At 53.1% G+C, this 16,713-nt stretch overlaps 1 protein-coding gene across 1 annotated transcript in view; it reads left to right on the top strand.

Annotated features, from left to right (window-relative positions):
* Nucleotides 1-16,713, top strand: part of LOC125945147 (uncharacterized) — a 414,471-nt gene that overhangs the window by 174,854 nt on the left and 222,904 nt on the right. The window contains exon 11 of the mRNA XM_049666722.1: nt 11,214-11,300. Within this exon, the coding sequence (XP_049522679.1) occupies nt 11,214-11,300 (87 nt within the window). The remainder of the gene's footprint in view (nt 1-11,213; nt 11,301-16,713) is intronic.

The raw sequence follows: 16,713 nt of genomic DNA, 5'->3' as shown, positions 1-16,713 counted from the left end.
CAAAGAGACCCGGTCGATGTCCGAGGGATGTCATGTGACCCACCTGGTGGCGCTGATGGCGCTTGCGATTCCCGCGCGCTCCTGCAAAAGGAAAGTTTCCCCTCTCCCCACCCTCGCTGGCTCGCATGCGCCCGACGCAACGTTCGCCGCGCGTGCGGTGGTCTTGGGACCCGAGGATTCCCACATCCCTCCACCCTTAAATGTTGCCCTACGGTGGGGAAATTGCTGTAAGGACGGCATTGACGAAATGTCCGGGCAGATGCGATGGTAAACAAGGGCAGGAAATAGCAGAATCCACATCGATAGGCAGCCCAGTCCTGTGCAGTGGCCGTCCAGATATAGCTGCTGTCACCGTGGTTGACGATGACGGGGGCTGAAGACTGCTTGCCCTCAAGGTCCCCGGGTACAGCGGGCCAGGACTTCAGCGAAGCGGTGCAGGCGCCAGCACGATCAACCTCGCACCGACGCATCCTCGTGGGAGTATATGATGGTGGGACTCCCTCCTCGTGGCTGCCATGTGCTGCTGCATCGGACCGGGAACAGGGAGGGGAGCTCCGCTGCGATTTGTGGGGATTGAGGGTTGCGCCGGCATGATTGCGCGCGCTTCGCCTGCTCTGCCATCCCTCGCCATCGTTCCCCGCTGGCCTCCTTCTCCGCCCGCGCCACCTAACAGGTTCCCGCGGTGGCGCTGCGCACGCGGGGGTTGCGGTGAGGGCGGGGCGCTGACGTCACTACGCGGCCGGTTCTCGGCCGCTAGCAGCGAAGCGTGGACTTCTCTCCGGGACCAGCGCACGGTACGTTCATGCTTTCCTCTCGTCCGGCGACACCTTTGTGACAAGGACTGGAACTCGCGCACGGTGCCTTTGCCCGTGCGGGGAGCGCGTACTTTATGCTGATCCTTTCCCGACGCTAAGCCGACGAGCGGTGCCATTAGTGCTCGCGCGAGGTCGTACCCCGCCGAGCCGCACTTGCCGAAAGCCTAAGCCGAAGGATATTGCCCGTGCTCTCGCGAGTTGACCCATTGGTTATCGCCAGAGCAAGTAGCATAGCCGCCGGGACTTTTCCTAGCGGCGTGTCCCAGCTTGAGCCTGTGCTCTCGCCGCGACGTGCTATAGGCGCCTGTTATTGTATTTTCGCCCTGGTGCGGGACCCCTTTGGCTCCCCTCCGTGCGGGCGTTTGTGCAGTGCTGGTGCCGACGGTTTCAGTAAACGGTTTCCGTCAACTCAGGGCTTTACTGTGTTTTTGCGTGCGTCGCTCGGTAGCCCCTTGCGGCCTCTGAGATCGCGCGCGAGCGGTGCTGGAGGCGACGGCTGACGCGGCCCTGTGGCTCGCTAAGCTCGAACCCGCGGTGGTTGGTCTCCTGTGAGACACCAAGAACCCACACTGGCGCCCAACGCGGATTCAAAGGCTCATTAAGCCTTTGTCTGTGCTTAGCCGAGTCAATACGCCTTAGCGAATTGGACTCGCCGCGTTATGTCTGCTAGGCGTAGTGACCTTTGTCCTTTGTTAGTGCTAGCAGACGCCGCGTTGCTCGAGAACGGGGCCAGGGCCCCCCTTGAGCAGCGCACTCCTGCACCCTCGCTTGTAACGACCCCCTGTGGGGACGGCAACGCGAGGCGCTATGTACCAGCTCCCTTTGGAGCAGTAGCGTTGTTTGAAAACGGGGCCAGAGCCCTCTCCGAACAGTGCACACGGGCACATTCGTCTGCCACGGCTCCCTTTGGAATGCCAAGCAGTGCGATGTCGCAGCGCTCCCGATCATTGACTCCTTCGGGAGTAAACGGAGCGCAGCGCGGAAACGGGGCCTTAGCCCTCTCCGACTTTTGCCCGTTGGCTGCTTCTCAATTGAACAGCCAAAATCAGTGGTATGCCGCGTTCCCCTGTGGGGAACCTTCAATCACGGCGTCCACGAATTCCGCTCATACGTCTCCCTTTGGAGTACATTTGGTGGCGCCCAGTGGCACACCGATCGAGCACGCGCCTGTTTTGTCAACGCTGGCTGCAAGCGGCCTAAGCAATTCACGTATAGCTGCCTCAAGTGGCAGCTGTGAACGACAGCAGGCGCACCCCGCTAGGAGCCCTTTTTGCTCTGGGGACGGCGGCGCGCCGGCCGGTATCCCTGTGGAAACCGCGCCACTCATCGAGCTGGACGTCAGTTCATCCTTGCTCGATTGCGCCGCTAACGCGCCAACGGCTCCCTTTGGAGCAGGCGCACAGACGCTGTTGCATAACGCCGCCGAAATGATCCAGGCGCTCTCTGGGGCAGTTAAAACGCTGTCGGCTGTTCCGAAATGCGCTCACCCCGCTGTACGGTTGGCAGTCCCGACCTACAGCGGATACGGTGACCTGCTCAGTGCCAGGGACTACTGTTACTCCCTCGCACGCTACCAGAGAGCTCTGGGTTTGAACGATCAGGATGTACTCGGACGCGTCGTCCCTGTTGCACTCACTGACTCGGCGGCTAGGTGGTACAGGCTTTCCGGACACCGTGCAACAACCCTCGAGGAGTTCCGCGCGGCATTCCTGCGTGAATTCCTACCCGCTGACTACGAGAGTAGGATGCGGCGAGAGCTTGGGCTACGTACACAGGCTCCTGATGAGTCGCTTCAGGAGTACGTACGGGCGATGCAAGACCTTTTCTTAGTCGCCGAGCCCAATGCCTCGAACGAGGAACGCGTCGAACGGGTGATCAGGCAGGCACATCTGACCTTTTCGGCGTACCTGCGCGGCGGCCGCTTCCGAAATCTGGAGGAATTAGCCGCCGAGGCAAAGCGCATTCAAGGCGACATTATCGCCGCGCGCGCCTATCGCCCACCGCCGCCCGCCAGCGAGGCCCTTGAGCCGAGCTGCGCGTGGAGAGGGCCTGAGCCCTTTCCCCAACGGCAACAACCCGGCCAAGCCTCCTTTGCGGCTGCAAGCGGGTGTGTTTGGGAGCTGAGCGCGCGCGCTCTCGACCCCTACACGCACGGGAGACAAGCAGCCTGTGCTGCACCACCGACCGAAACGCATGCGCAGGGACGCTTTTCGACCCAGCGCATCGCGGAGGGAAACGCTCGTTATCAAGCGGCGAGCCGACCCCGGCAGGGAGCTGAGGCTGCTCCGCCTCGGGAAAGATACCGCGGCGGAGTACGCTGTTTTCGCTGCCAACAACGAGGGCACATTGCAAGGGATTGCACCGCGCCCCGGTCTCCTGTGAGGTCGGGAAACGGGATAGCAGGTCGCTCGTGAAGGCACGAGTGACCGAACCTTTGCTTGTTCCCTCGGCGTACCGAGCAGGTTGTGTTGCTGGTGCGCACGCACCGTTTATTCCGGTGACCATTGCCGGCCGCAAATTTTCGGCGCTGCTGGACACGGGCGCAAGCGCTTCGTTGTTCGGCGAACAGGTTTTGTCCCACTTGCAAAAGCACGCAGTGCGCTTGCGGGACTGCCGAACGACGTTCAATCTTGCGAAAGGCGTGGCCCATTCGGCTGGCGCCGCAAGGCTGACTGTCAGGTGGGGAGAGCGAATGAGACGCACGCGTTTCGTTCATCTCCCAGGGCTCAGTGTTCCTGTGATTCTCGGCCGGGACTTTCTCCTTAAAACTGGGATCGTTGTGGACATTGCGAATGGCGGCTATCGCGACGGTCAGTTCACGTCGCTAAAGCCGTTCATCAGCCCGCCGGCGTCCGATCTTGCCTGTGCAGATGGGGCGTCGGAATCGTGTCGCGCGTCGAGTTCGGGGGCAAGCCCCCGAGCTTCGCGCTCGCCCGCTCATGGTCCCCTTTGGGATCGAGAGGCACGGCACGAACCGTGTCGCGCGTAGAATTCGGGGGCAAGCCCCTGCGCTATGCGCTTGTCGACTCACAATCCCCAGTGGGATAGAGCGACACGGCACGAAGAGGCACCACATCCTCTGTCCGCCTGTGCGGCTCATTTGGATGATGCACAGAAGGCTCGTTTGTCAGCACTGTTACGCGACAACGCAGACCTTTTCACCGATCAACCGGGCTGTACCGATTTGGCGAGCCACGCAATCGAAACTGGTGACGCGCTTCCTTTGAAGTGTAACCCCAGGCCCGTCAGTCTTGCCAAGAGGCAGGTGATTGATGGTTTGCTGGACGAGATGCTATCGGCCGACATTATCCGCCGCTCGTACAGTGCCTGGGCGTCTCCAATTGTGTTGGTGCCTAAGAAAGATGGCAGTCATCGCTTGTGCGTAGACTACCGCCGTCTGAACGGAGTGACTCGTAAGGATGCCTATCCGCTTCCTACGATTAGCTCCATTGTAGGAACCCTGGGCAGTGCGAGGTACTTCACTACGTTGGATGCCTCGAAAGGGTACCTACAGGTCCGGATGGATGCGCGTGACCGGTCTAAGACCGCGTTCACGTCCCACAGAGGGTTGTTTGAGTTTACTCGTATGCCCTTTGGTCTATGCAACGGTCCTGCGACCTTTCAGAGACTGATGGACCGCGTCCTCGGGGAAGCAAAGTGGTCATACTGCATGTGCTACCTCGACGACATCGTGATTTACTCACGAACCTTCGAAGAACACTTGGCCCATGTTGCCGATCTGCTCGAGAGGGTGCGGGCCGCCGGGATGACTTTGAATCCTGCGAAAGCCCAACTAGCGCAAACCCGAGTTCAGTTACTGGGGTTTACGCTGGGCGAAGGCTCCATTGAGCCGGACCGGGAGACACTTCGGGCAATCCTCGATTTCCCCGCGCCCAAGGACGTACGTGGCCTTCGCCGCTTTTTGGGAATGGCCAACTTTTACCGGTCGTTCATCCCGTCCTGTGCCCGAGTGCAGGCGCCCTTGAGCAAGCTCTTGTGTAAGTCGGCCGAGTGGCAATGGGGACCTGAGCAGCAGCAGGCTTTTCGCCAACTGTCTACTGCCATTGCGGAGACAGCGCAGCTCAGACTCCCCGACCTGACCAGACCGTTCGTTGTCCAGACCGACGCGAGCGATCTGGGTTTAGGAGCAGTCCTCCTACAGGAATACGATGGCGTGTTGCAGCCGCTGGCCTTTGCCAGCCGCTCCTTGATACCGGCTGAGAGGAATTATTCCGTGACGGAGAAGGAGTGCCTCGCTATCGTGTTTGCACTACGTAAATTCAATGTCTACCTTGATGGTACGAAATTCGTAGTGCAAACGGACCACAGTGCGCTAAGCTGGCTGATGCGGCTCCGTGAGCCTGCGGGCCGGCTGGCGCGCTGGGCTCTCCTGATACAGCATTATGACTTTTCTGTGCAGTATCGAAAGGGGAGCACTAACGTGGTAGCTGACGCGCTATCTCGTGCCCCATTGTCCACCCAGAGCTTTTCTCCAGGTGCAACAGCCGCTGCCGGTGCCTTAGCGCCAGCTAGCGTCGGGGGCGAAACGAGCGGAGAGAGAGGCGAGTCCGCAAGCGGGCAAACCTGTTTCTCCGCGCTCCAGGCAAGCAGCGCGCCGGAAAGCGTGCGTGCGGGGGAGCTTCTCGAAAGCGAACCCATGACGCCGATGGCTGCAGTCCTGAGTGGGGACGAGACCAACCTCCCCTTTGGGAGAATTGGAATCGCTTTCAGCAGGCAAGAGCTACTGAAGGCCCAGCAAATTGATCCGTTTTGTCGCGGAGTGAGCGACGGTCTCAGGGAGACGGAGCGCCGAGACGCTGCTGGTAGTGCGGCGGGCGCAGGGGGGCCGGAAACAGCGTGTGTCGCTGAGTCCCCCGTGGATTTATATTTGCTGGATCAGGATGGGCTCCTGCTGAAATACATAGCCACCGATGATGACGCTGTGGACCCGTTTAAGGTGGTTATCCCCAAAAGTCTGAGAAGCGCACTGTTGCGATGTTCTCATGACGAACCCTTGGCCGGTCATTTGAGTGGCTCTAAAGTTTTTGCGAAACTAAGCCAAACTGTGACCTGGCCTGGCATAAAGCGTGACATTTTTCGCTATTGCCGTTCCTGCCATGTCTGTCAAATGGTGAAATCAAGGGGTGGCAAGCCGCCCGGGCTGATGAAACCAATCGACAGTGAGCGTCCGTGGCAAGTGGCCACCTGCGATCTTATGGGGCCTTTCCCCAGGAGTAAGCAGGGGTTCACACACCTGATGGTAGTCGTTGATCATTTTTCTAAATGGGTGGAACTGTTTCCGCTTCGTAAAGTGACAGCGCGAGCGGTGCTGGAAAGGCTACAGGAAGTGTTTTGTCGGTTCGGCTTTCCGAAAAGACTGATTACGGACAATGCGTCCTATTTCACCGCTCGGGTGTTTGGTGCTACGTGCCGTTCCCTGGGAATTAATCACTGCACCACTTTGCCCTACCATCCCCAGTCCAATTTGACGGAGAGACTCAATAGAACTCTTAAACCAATGTTAGCGGCCTTTGCCGAACGTCAAAAGGATTGGGCAGACCACTTGAGTGAGCTCGCGTTCGCAGTCCGAACCTCCGAGAATCGCTCAACTGGTTTCTCTCCCGCCTTTCTCAATTTTGGAAGGGAGTTGGCTAATCCGGTGACCAGTGTCATGCAATGCCAGCTCGGGGACGAGGAAGTGCCGGCAGACTGTTCCGCTTACGCTTCAGCACTTCGGGACAGGATGTGTCGGGCTCTCTGTAGAGCGAGGCAGAGTTTGGCGTCGGCCAGGGCCCAGCAGAAGGCTCAATACGACCGGAAGCATCGCCATCTTTCATTTAAGGTAGGTGATCTTGTCCTGAAGCGCAACCACGCTCTTAGCGATGCGACCAAGGGGTTCTCAGCCTCGCTCACTCCTAAGTGGCTTGGTCCGTACCGAGTGGAGAAAGTTTGGTCTCCACTCGCGTACTTGCTGAAGGATCCCTCTTCGGGAAAACTCAGCCGTGCCCATATCGCCGACCTGAAGGCCTTTGCGTCACGGTCCGACGAGCTTGCGCCAGTGCCCAGTGGCATTGCGCGCAAGCAACGGGGCACACCCGGAGCAACGGACCGCATTCGGACCACGCACCGGTACAATCTGAGGAAGCGGTCACCTGTGTGATTTCGCGCCGGACGACGGACTTTTCCGCAACCGAAGGCCCTCGGTAAAATGCGTAGCCTCAGTGGGCTAGCTTCTTTGCGGCCAGTGCACGAAAAGAAGCTAGTCCCAGCCCAGCGTATTGCAAGTGTGCTTATGTAGTGTTTTAACAGTGTGCATTTTTTTCCCCATTTTTTTTAAGTACGCACGCTGAGTGTATGTTTTTTTTTGAAAGTGTGTTTAATTTTCGCGTGTACAGCCTTATAGTTTAATTAATTACGTGTTTTTTTTTCTTGTACGTAGACGGTGAAGATTTTTGTTTTTCTTGTTCTTTTCTTTTTCCTTTTTTTTGTCTTTGCCGAGAAGGGGGCTGTTGATTTGCGCGGTCGTCAGGCGCGGGAAGGACAATGGTCCGATTCACTCGTCGGTGTGAGGGGGGCGAAGGACGCTTTGCGCCTTCTATGGTGCGGCGCGTTGTGGACGGCGAGGAGCATTGCGGTGTTTGGGAGTGTTGCGCAGCCATGGAGAAAACCTCAAGGAGTGTGTGCGTGCGTGTGGGTGTGCGCGTGCGTGCGTGGTGCCTGTTGCTCTTCGAAGCAACCAGAAGTCGCACCAACTGCAGCATCGGATCGTCGTGGACACTGAAGGTGGACGGGGTCACTGACCCTCTGACGACAGACCGAGAGCCCGGCTCTCTGCGGTCGCCGCCGCTGTGCAAACGCCTTGTAGCCACGGTTGTGGCTGCCCCTTTCATCTTGGCTCCGGCGGCGTGGCCAGCTGACCCGGCAGTGTCCTGCCCCATCCGGCTGGAGTTCGGGATCGCCACCACCACGAAAGCAACAACTCCGATCTACCAACGGTGAGCCCGTTCCTGCTATCAAGACTGCCCTCGAGACTCCTACGTCTTCGGCCACCGCCCCTAGCCACAGAACTTTACGCGCCGTTTCCCCTTCGCACCTTGGACACTGTCCCGTGCCAGCGGCCGACTATTTTGTTAATATTTCTCCCCCCTCTCGCGGCAAATTTTCTTTTTTGTAATATAGAGCGTAGCAGTTTAATTTTTTTTCCCACGATCCTTGTATATAATTACTGTTGTTATAGTGCATGAAAGTGTTTTATATGTCGGAGCGCAGTGTGTTAAGAGTACTTGCTGGGCTGAGGTTAGCATTTACCTTGTGCATGAAAGACTCAATTGTCTTTGATGCATAAGCCCCTACTAGCTGTTTCGCCAGGCTGGTAGGGGGGCATTTAAGGAGAGGAGGATGTGGGGATTGAGGGTTGCGCCGGCATGATTGCGCGCGCTTCGCCTGCTCTGCCATCCCTCGCCATCGTTCCCTGCTGGCCTCCTTCTCCGCCCGCGCCGCCTAACAGGTTCCCGCGGTGGCGCTGCGCACGCGGCGGTTAGCGGTGAGGGCGGGGCGCTGACGTCACTACGCGGCCGGTTCTCGGCCGCTAGCGGCGAAGCGTGGACTTCTCTCCGGGACCAGCGCACGGTACGTTCATGCTTTCCTCTCGTCCGGCGACACCTTTGTGACGAGGACTGGAGCTCGCGCACGGTGCCTTTGCCCGTGCGGGGAGCGCGTACTTTATGCTGATCCTTTCCCGACGCTAAGCCGACGAGCGGTGCCATTAGTGCTCGCGCGAGGTCGTACCCCGCCGAGCCGCACTTGCCGAAAGCCTAAGCCGAAGGATATTGCCCGTGCTCTCGCGAGTTGACCCATTGGTTATCGCCAGAGCAAGTAGCATAGCCGCCGGGACTTTTCCTAGCGGCGTGTCCCAGCTTGAGCCTGTGCTCTCGCCGCGACGTGCTATAGGCGCCTGTTATTGTATTTTCGCCCTGGTGCGGGACCCCTTTGGCTCCCCTCCGTGCGGGCGTTTGTGCAGTGCTGGTGCCGACGGTTTCAGTAAACGGTTTCCGTCAACTCAGGGCTTTACTGTGTTTTTGCGTGCGTCGCTCGGTAGCCCCTTGCGGCCTCTGAGCTCGCGCGCGAGCGGTGCTGGAGGCGACGGCTGACGCGACCCTGTGGCTCGCTAAGCTCGAACCCGCGGTGGTTGGTCTCCTGTGAGACACCAAGAACCCACAGATTTGAAGCCGAGACAGCAGGCAGGGATGTGGACGATGGCAGCAATAGCAAGTCCAGGCGGCTTCACTCGTTCTGCAAAGTCGCTCAAATGCACTCCACAAACACTTAGAATTAAGGCAGTAGAGGCCGCCGTGCAGCCACCTGACACGATGCTGAACCACCCATCTACCGCATAGCTTTGCATAGCTTTATGCGGCAACGAAAAAAAATAACAATCAAGTTTGTTTGAATGAAGTTATTCGCTTCGACCGAATTTTTCCGGTCTGGAACAGCATGAAAGTGGGCGATGCTCGTATGAACAAAGCGCTCTATGGTCTCCCGAGATTTCGGTTATTCCACCTGCAAAATATTGAGTCCATCTGAACAAAATATGCTTTCTATTTCGAACGAGGTTTCTCCGCTCGGGCAAGTGTAGTATAACTAGCGAGTCCGTTTGGACCCATTAAATGTCACGGCATGGTCGTCTTTGAACATGCGACCAGCAGCTCCGAAGGGCCTTAGGCCTAATCGCGTCCATGACGGATACCAATGCCACAAAAGACCCATAAAGGCTTCCAAAGAGCCGCCGTGAGGAGATGCAGGCCTAGCTAAGTGGTCCCCGCTTGCTGCTCAACATGCAGCTTCTGAGCCGACTCCTGGGACTGTGCCCCGCTGACATCCTAGCCAGCGTTTCCTGCGCCCGGCTCCCAGAGTCAAAGATACAGAAAGGAGGCCATTTACATATGTACAGGGAAAATTGACCACTGCGTCGGCTGCTACACTCACTTGCTTCGGGCGTACTCTTAGAAGAAAACTTGCTGCAAATCTCGGCGTCTACACGAGTTTGGTGGCACTGGTGCAGCGTTAACTCACACTCAAGAAAGCACATGCCCAATCTAGCTAGCAATCACGCCTTTGGGTGAGGCCTAACGCTGGTCCGGACAAAGCCTTCCTCGCACCTAATCGATCGTCGTCCCGTTTTCCAAGAGCTTGCCCCACGTTGGGAACGCCAAATGTTGGGATAAGGGGGAGATGCCAACGGCTCTCTGCCTCGACACACCGAGTCCCGCGGTTGGCGCATGCCTGCCCATCAACCGCGGTCCGGTACAAGCTCGAGGAAACAATAAACGACAACCACGTGTGCACTCGGAAAGCATTTATTACGACTGTAACTAGCACTGCAAGCAGGCCAGCTAGCTATAGTTGACATCGCTGAGGGTTCCCTCGAAGAGAATAATACACTAGGTAAAAGAAGGGCTTCCGACTTACCAACTGGGGAATACGGGCGGCCGCGGCAAGAACGCGGTTGACTAACCACGTGCGGGGAATACGGGAGTGGCAGCGGAGACTTGCACTACAGCCGCTTGCTGGGGACCAAAAAGACCCGGGCGATGTCCGAGGGATCTCACGTGACCCACCCGGTGGTGCTGATAGCACTTGCGATTCCCGCGCGCTCCCGCGAAAGGAAAGTTTCCCCTCTCCCCACCCTGGCTGACTCGCATGCGCCCGGCGCGACGTTTGCTGCGCGTGCGGCGGTCATGGGACCCGAGGAATCCCACAAACTGGAACATCTGAGTGTTTTTAACCGAAATATAGGCTCATACAAAAAGTAAATAATCTCAATGTCAGCTGGCGGCTCTGTGTGTCAGCAGATGACAATAAGAATTCTTGCTGAGAAATTTGTCGTTAGTTGACCCAACCGGCTTTGATTAAAAACCTTTAAGCGCTGTACAAAGAACTAGACATTAGTGGCGGGGCGTTGCCAGTAAACGACACCCCGAGTTCAAGGTTGTGTGCTGTTCTGAATTCTGAAAAATAATTCTGAAAATATTGCGGCCCCTTTCCATGCAAGAAAAATTGATCGGGGGCTGTACTTACTTGCAAAAAGTGTCGAATTTCAATACAACAAAGTTTCTATTTAATGAAGCAAATTGCCGATTTTACCGACTTTGTTATATCGAGGTTTAACTCTATGTGGTATTTTTATAAGCGGACTGCTCTGTAAAGGCATTAAAGGCTAATATATAGTGCCTGGGATGCTCATTCTTGCATGTGATATCTTGTCAAAACCGGTATTTTTGTAAGTGGATTTGACTGCATGTAGCATTTTGACTGATGAGCAGAGTGGTGTGTCGGCGCCCTCATCAAGCAAGGCGTCCTCGTCTAGCCTGTCATGACGATAGGTGTGTCTGGTTTCAGGACTCGTTTACTTGCTCCGGGTGTGGCAAGTTGTTCACCTGCAGGAAAGAAGCCTCACATCACATTCTTCACGCCCACTACAACCTGGTGAGTTTGCCTTGCGGAACAGGCTTTCATTTCCTGTTGACAGTCACATTGCAAGGCAAGTCTCCATCGGAGGGAGGCAAAAACGTTTTCTCTTGACTGGGTACAAAGGCACGCATTGCTGTTGGTAGGGCATTATTACAACGGGCATTATGGTGACACCCTTTCTGGAAAGGTCTATAAACAGTGAAACCTCATCTAATGAATGCCACGTTAACAAACAAGTCCAAACTGACTCAGCGTAACATAATACCCAACTGTTTTGAATGATAATTGTTATTACCTCGTATGTTAAAAAACGTCATTTTAACGATTGTGTACTGAGTCGGTAGGGCGTACCATTGAGATACAAATTTAAGAGCTCTCCGTAAGCCTTGCAATTTATTACAATGCCTTAAATGTATTCATCTCTACCAATCACAGCAGCGCCGCTCCCCCGAGTTTTCAGCCACCCCATCCCCTGCTACGCAGTGGGGGCATTGGCAAAACGCATAAACGTCCAAGATAGCCACCGCATGCCATTGAATCTGAAAGCTCATGAGTTCTTTTTTCGTGTGATTTCACGCAGGCGCTTGCGCCGCTGTTTTTATGTTGCGACGACGAGCGCACAAAGCTGTTGTTTCACTTTATGTTGGCTTTATTTAAATTCATATTCGTCATGTTTCAAGCTGTACCTTAGCACAACATTCATGCCAGCTGTTAATGAGGTAGTGGAACTTTATCGTTTGTGATATTATAATTCTAATAATTCACACCAAGAGGAGTATCGTGAATCATGTTCCTTCAATCCATTGGCTAGACAGCCAGGAGCACGACAAGAATTTATTGCAGTGCGAGACAAGTGGCAGACACATCAGAACTGCGAAATGCGAGTAATGGAGAATACTCGGAAATGAATGGCGTGATGGTAATAACACAAGGATAACAATACACAAAAGACGCAAGCATCCAGATAAGGGGTACACAATCAAGACGGCACTTAATTTACTCAGAATGGAAGGAATAAATGTGATGCTGTTTCTTGTACTACTACGACGGAAGGCGAATTAAGGTAGAAAAATTATGTGAATGGTTGCATGCCAAAATAAAATGGCTGCATAAACAAATGGGCATGCACCAACATCATCGTCTCTAATGTGCAATCCAGTGAGGTGCACGGTCATTGCAAAAACCAATTATGAAATGACACGCCTCATTATTGAGGCTCACTGCATCATAAATCTAAAGGAAAAATACATTAGCATGACTTCTGCCACGTTATCAGCTAATAAAATAATGTATCCGAATGAGACGACACGTGTGCGATTAAACATAGTAGGAAAAAAATTATAAAAACAAAAAAATTACAACAAGAACGAGATACATCGATAAAAACATCAATGCTGCTTTGCACACAAAAAATATTTTAAAAAATCGAAATATACATTGTCAACCAAATGGCAAGATGAAATGAACCTGCAAGTATTAGCCCTGTATCTGCAACATTTCTTCCGGCACACAGGAAAACAATACACCTAGTGTCTATCATGCCACCGTGCAAAGCAGTTTCTGGATGAAGTGAAACACAAGTTAACTGCACATGTTTCGCAGAAAACATTTGTTTTCTGCTCTACTTTTCTTTCTTCATAGCACCGTTACAGTTTCTATATTTTCCCATTTTTTGTGGTTGATGCTGCTGAACTTGAAGTGTACTCCGAGAGGGAACAACAGGTGCGACTGGGGTGTCCGCAAGATGTGGCTCATCAAATCCCAGCAGCTGATCGATTAGTTCTAGCCTGAAGGCAAACTGGTCGAATTGCAAATTTCTAGATAATTCTGGGACTTCTGGATGCTGCCGACGATGCTCTTCAAACATTATAAAGCTATTTACTACAGCTATGTCGATACAGTGGAAAAACAGTGTCTTCCACCAACGCACGGACTTCATAAGAACATTGTAGGATCCGATGAGCTGGTCGGATTTGTCTACTCCAAGCATGCCCACATTGTATTTCTTGATCAGCACCGGCTTCTTCACAGACACTTCTGTCCATGTGTTCCCTACTTTCTTTCTTCGCTTTGCAAGGACGAATTTGTTCGCTGTGTGCGCAGTAGACATCATATTCACAACCCGCCTGTCTTTCCATTGCAGATACAAAACATCCTGCTCCCGCAGCCATCGAACGTCCCCTCTTTTCGCCTTCTTTTCCCACTGTGTGTCTTTCAGTTCACTTGGAAAGCCACGCCGATCTTTCCGTGTTGTCCCACACGCAAGTGTCTTGCGCTCCAGTAAATGAACAAACAAAGATGTGGAAGTGTAGAAATTGTCCAAAAAAATTATGTAACCCTGATCAAGATAATTTTCGCACAGCCGCGTGACCACATCGAATGCTAAACCTCGCACGCTAGGTTCTTCGCGCTTTCCCGTATAGACGCTGAACTGAACAGTGTACCCCGTTTCTGAATCTGCCAAAACCCATAATTTGTAACCCCATTTGATCACTTTATCCCTCATGTACTGGCGAATTCCGGAGCGACCTTTAGATTTCACCATTCTCTCATCGACGGAGACGTTCCGTCGCGGTTGAAAAAATTGCGCGGAAGAGTCGTTGACGTGCTGAAGCAGAGAGGATATGCGGTGAAGCTTGCCATGCGATGCGACGGTCGTCTTCTCTGGATCAGACACACTAAGGAAAGCAAGCAACGCCTTGAACCGTCTCCTTGGCATCACTGTAGGCGGAAGAAGCCCCGAGAATAATCTGCGTGTGCTCCAATAACAATGCAAGCGTGGGACTTGCACGATTCCCATGTATATGAGAAGTCCAATGAACTTGAGCATCTCCTCTTGAGTGACTTCCTTCCACGATCCATCTCTCTCGCTGTATGTGGGCTTCTCGAAAATATGCATCCACGCATACTTATTTGTGTTGTTGCATATCTCCCTGATTATTTCGGCGGTGAAAAACAACAGGAAGAAATCGACGGCTCTTGCGAACCGCCGCGCAGCACTCCGGAGCGCGACTCCGAGGTCCACTCCCGGCTGTCTTCTCGGACGAAACTCTATTCTCTGCGCGGCCGCCGGCAAATGGTCCCGTCCGAACGACGTTGACACCCTGCAGATAAGAACTGTGACCTTTAGAACACGCCGGAAATCCTTCCGTCGATGCGCGGCAGTGATAACACGGTCCGAGAAGAAAGCGAAACTCACCGGCGGATACCTGTCGATGTTCCGGGGCGGTTCGCCGCACTTTCGTCGTCCGTATTGAAGTCCGACGAATCGAAGTCGTCTTCAGAGTCTGTGATGCTGCTATCATCAGAAAATTCCAGCTCAGATGCGTCAGAATCCGTCGAAACTCGCCGTATATGTTCGTTCGTTGTGGTTCTGCCCTTGTTGTCATCCACAATGTTGCTTGTGGCAACGTGTAAATAAGGTCAGCTTCTTCTTAGCAATAAAATGTTGATAGTTTACGCTCTGTGTGTGTAACCGTGTTCCTTCATTTGTCTGTGAACGAGAAGAGAGGGAACCGAGGGGCCAGATTTTTATTATCGTATCATAAGAAGCCAACAAACATTGACACCAAAGACAACATAGGGGAAATTGCTTGTACTTACTAATTGAATTAAAGAAATGATAAATTAATGGAAAATGAAAACTGATGAAAAAAACAACTGTCCACAGGTGGGGAACGAACCGACGTCTTCGCATTACGCGTGCGATGCTCTCACCATTGAGCTAATTAAAGAAATGATAAATTAATGGAAAACGAAAATGCATTAAAAAACAACTGTCCGCAGGTGGGGAACGAACCCAGGTCTTTGCATTACGCGTGCGATGCTCTCACCATTGAGCTAATTAAAGAAATGATAAATTAATGGAAAACGAAAACGGATGATAAAGCAACTGTCTGCAGGTGGGGAACGAACCCACGTCTTCGCATTACGCGTGCGATGCTCTCACCATTGAGCTAATTAAAGAAATGATAAATTAATGGAAAACGAAAACGGATGAAAAAAACAACTGTCCGCAGGTGGGGAACGAACCCACGTCTTCGCATTACGCGTGCGCTGCTCTCATCATTGAGCTAAATAAAGAAATGATAAATTAATGGAAAATGAAAACGGATGAAAAAGCAACTGTCTGCAGGTGGGGAACGAACCGACGTCTTCGCATTACGCGTGCGACGCTCTCACCATTGAGGTAATTAAAGAAATGATAAATTAATGGAAAACGAAAACGGATTAAAAAACAACTGTCCGCAGGTGGGGAACGAACTGACTTTTTCGCATTACGCGTGCGACGCTCTCACCATTGAGCTAATTAAAGAAATGATAAATTAATGGAAAATGAAAACGGATGAAAAAACAACTGTCCGCAGGTGGGGAACGAACTGACTTTTTCGCATTACGCGTGCGATGCTCTCACCATTGAGCTAATTAAAGAAATGATAAATTAATGGAAAACGAAAACGGATGAAAAAAACAACTGTCCGCAGGTGGGGAACGAACCCAGGTCTTTGCATTACGCGTGCGATGCTCTCACCATTGAGCTAATTAAAGAAATGATAAATTAATGGAAAATGAAAACGGATGAAAAAACAACTGTCCGCAGGTGGGGAACGAACCCACGTCTTTGCATTACATGTGCGATGCTCTCACCATTGAGCTAATTAAAGAAATGATAAATTAATGGAAAACGAAAACGGATGAAAAAAACAACTGTCCGCAGGTGGGGAACGAACCCACGTCTTCGCATTACGCGTGCGAAGACGTGGGTAGCTCCGCGGTAGCTGAATGGTGAGAGCATCGCCTGCGTAACAGGATAAACCTGTTAGTAGAAGAGGATGCCGTCAAAGTGCAAAGCTCTGTCGCTTGAGACAAAGCTGCAAATTTTGCAAGAAGTATGAGCTTGCACAGGAGTGCCGTGATCATGACGGCTGCAACCAGAGGCCATGCCGATCAGGGGAAAAAGCGGGCTTTGTGCTCCAGGGTGAAACCTCCCATGGTAGTGAAACCAACACGGTGGTAGCTGCTGGCATTACTGAGCTCTGGGAGCACGTCGCTACTGCTGATGAAACTGGTTCGATAGAGGAGTTTCTGAGTGTAGGTAATGCTGCCTTGTTCTGCGAAGAGATATCCGATGGGGTGATCGTTGTCACGACAGACGGCGGTGTTCTGTGACGGAGGCGACGACAGCAGTGGCAGTGGCGACGAAATTGACAATGGCCCGTCTTTGACACAGACCCCAATTGAGTTGCTCATTCATTTCATACAAGCTAAATTATTGCCGCCAGTGTTCGTGCAGCAGCTGGACATGATGCGTGCCATATTTGTGAACCTGAAACTCCCACGAGAGCAAGCGTAGATTTCTGGCTTTTTCAGCGCACCTAATGCTTGACATGGAGGTATAAACATTTTATTTTTCACTGCCTACTTTCTA

The sequence above is a fragment of the Dermacentor silvarum genome, chromosome 4 (genome assembly GCF_013339745.2).
Source record: "Dermacentor silvarum isolate Dsil-2018 chromosome 4, BIME_Dsil_1.4, whole genome shotgun sequence".
In the NCBI taxonomy this organism is placed as follows: Eukaryota; Metazoa; Arthropoda; class Arachnida; order Ixodida; family Ixodidae; genus Dermacentor; species Dermacentor silvarum.
Note: the sequence above shows the minus strand (reverse complement) of the source record. Positions and strands in the feature narration are given on the sequence as shown.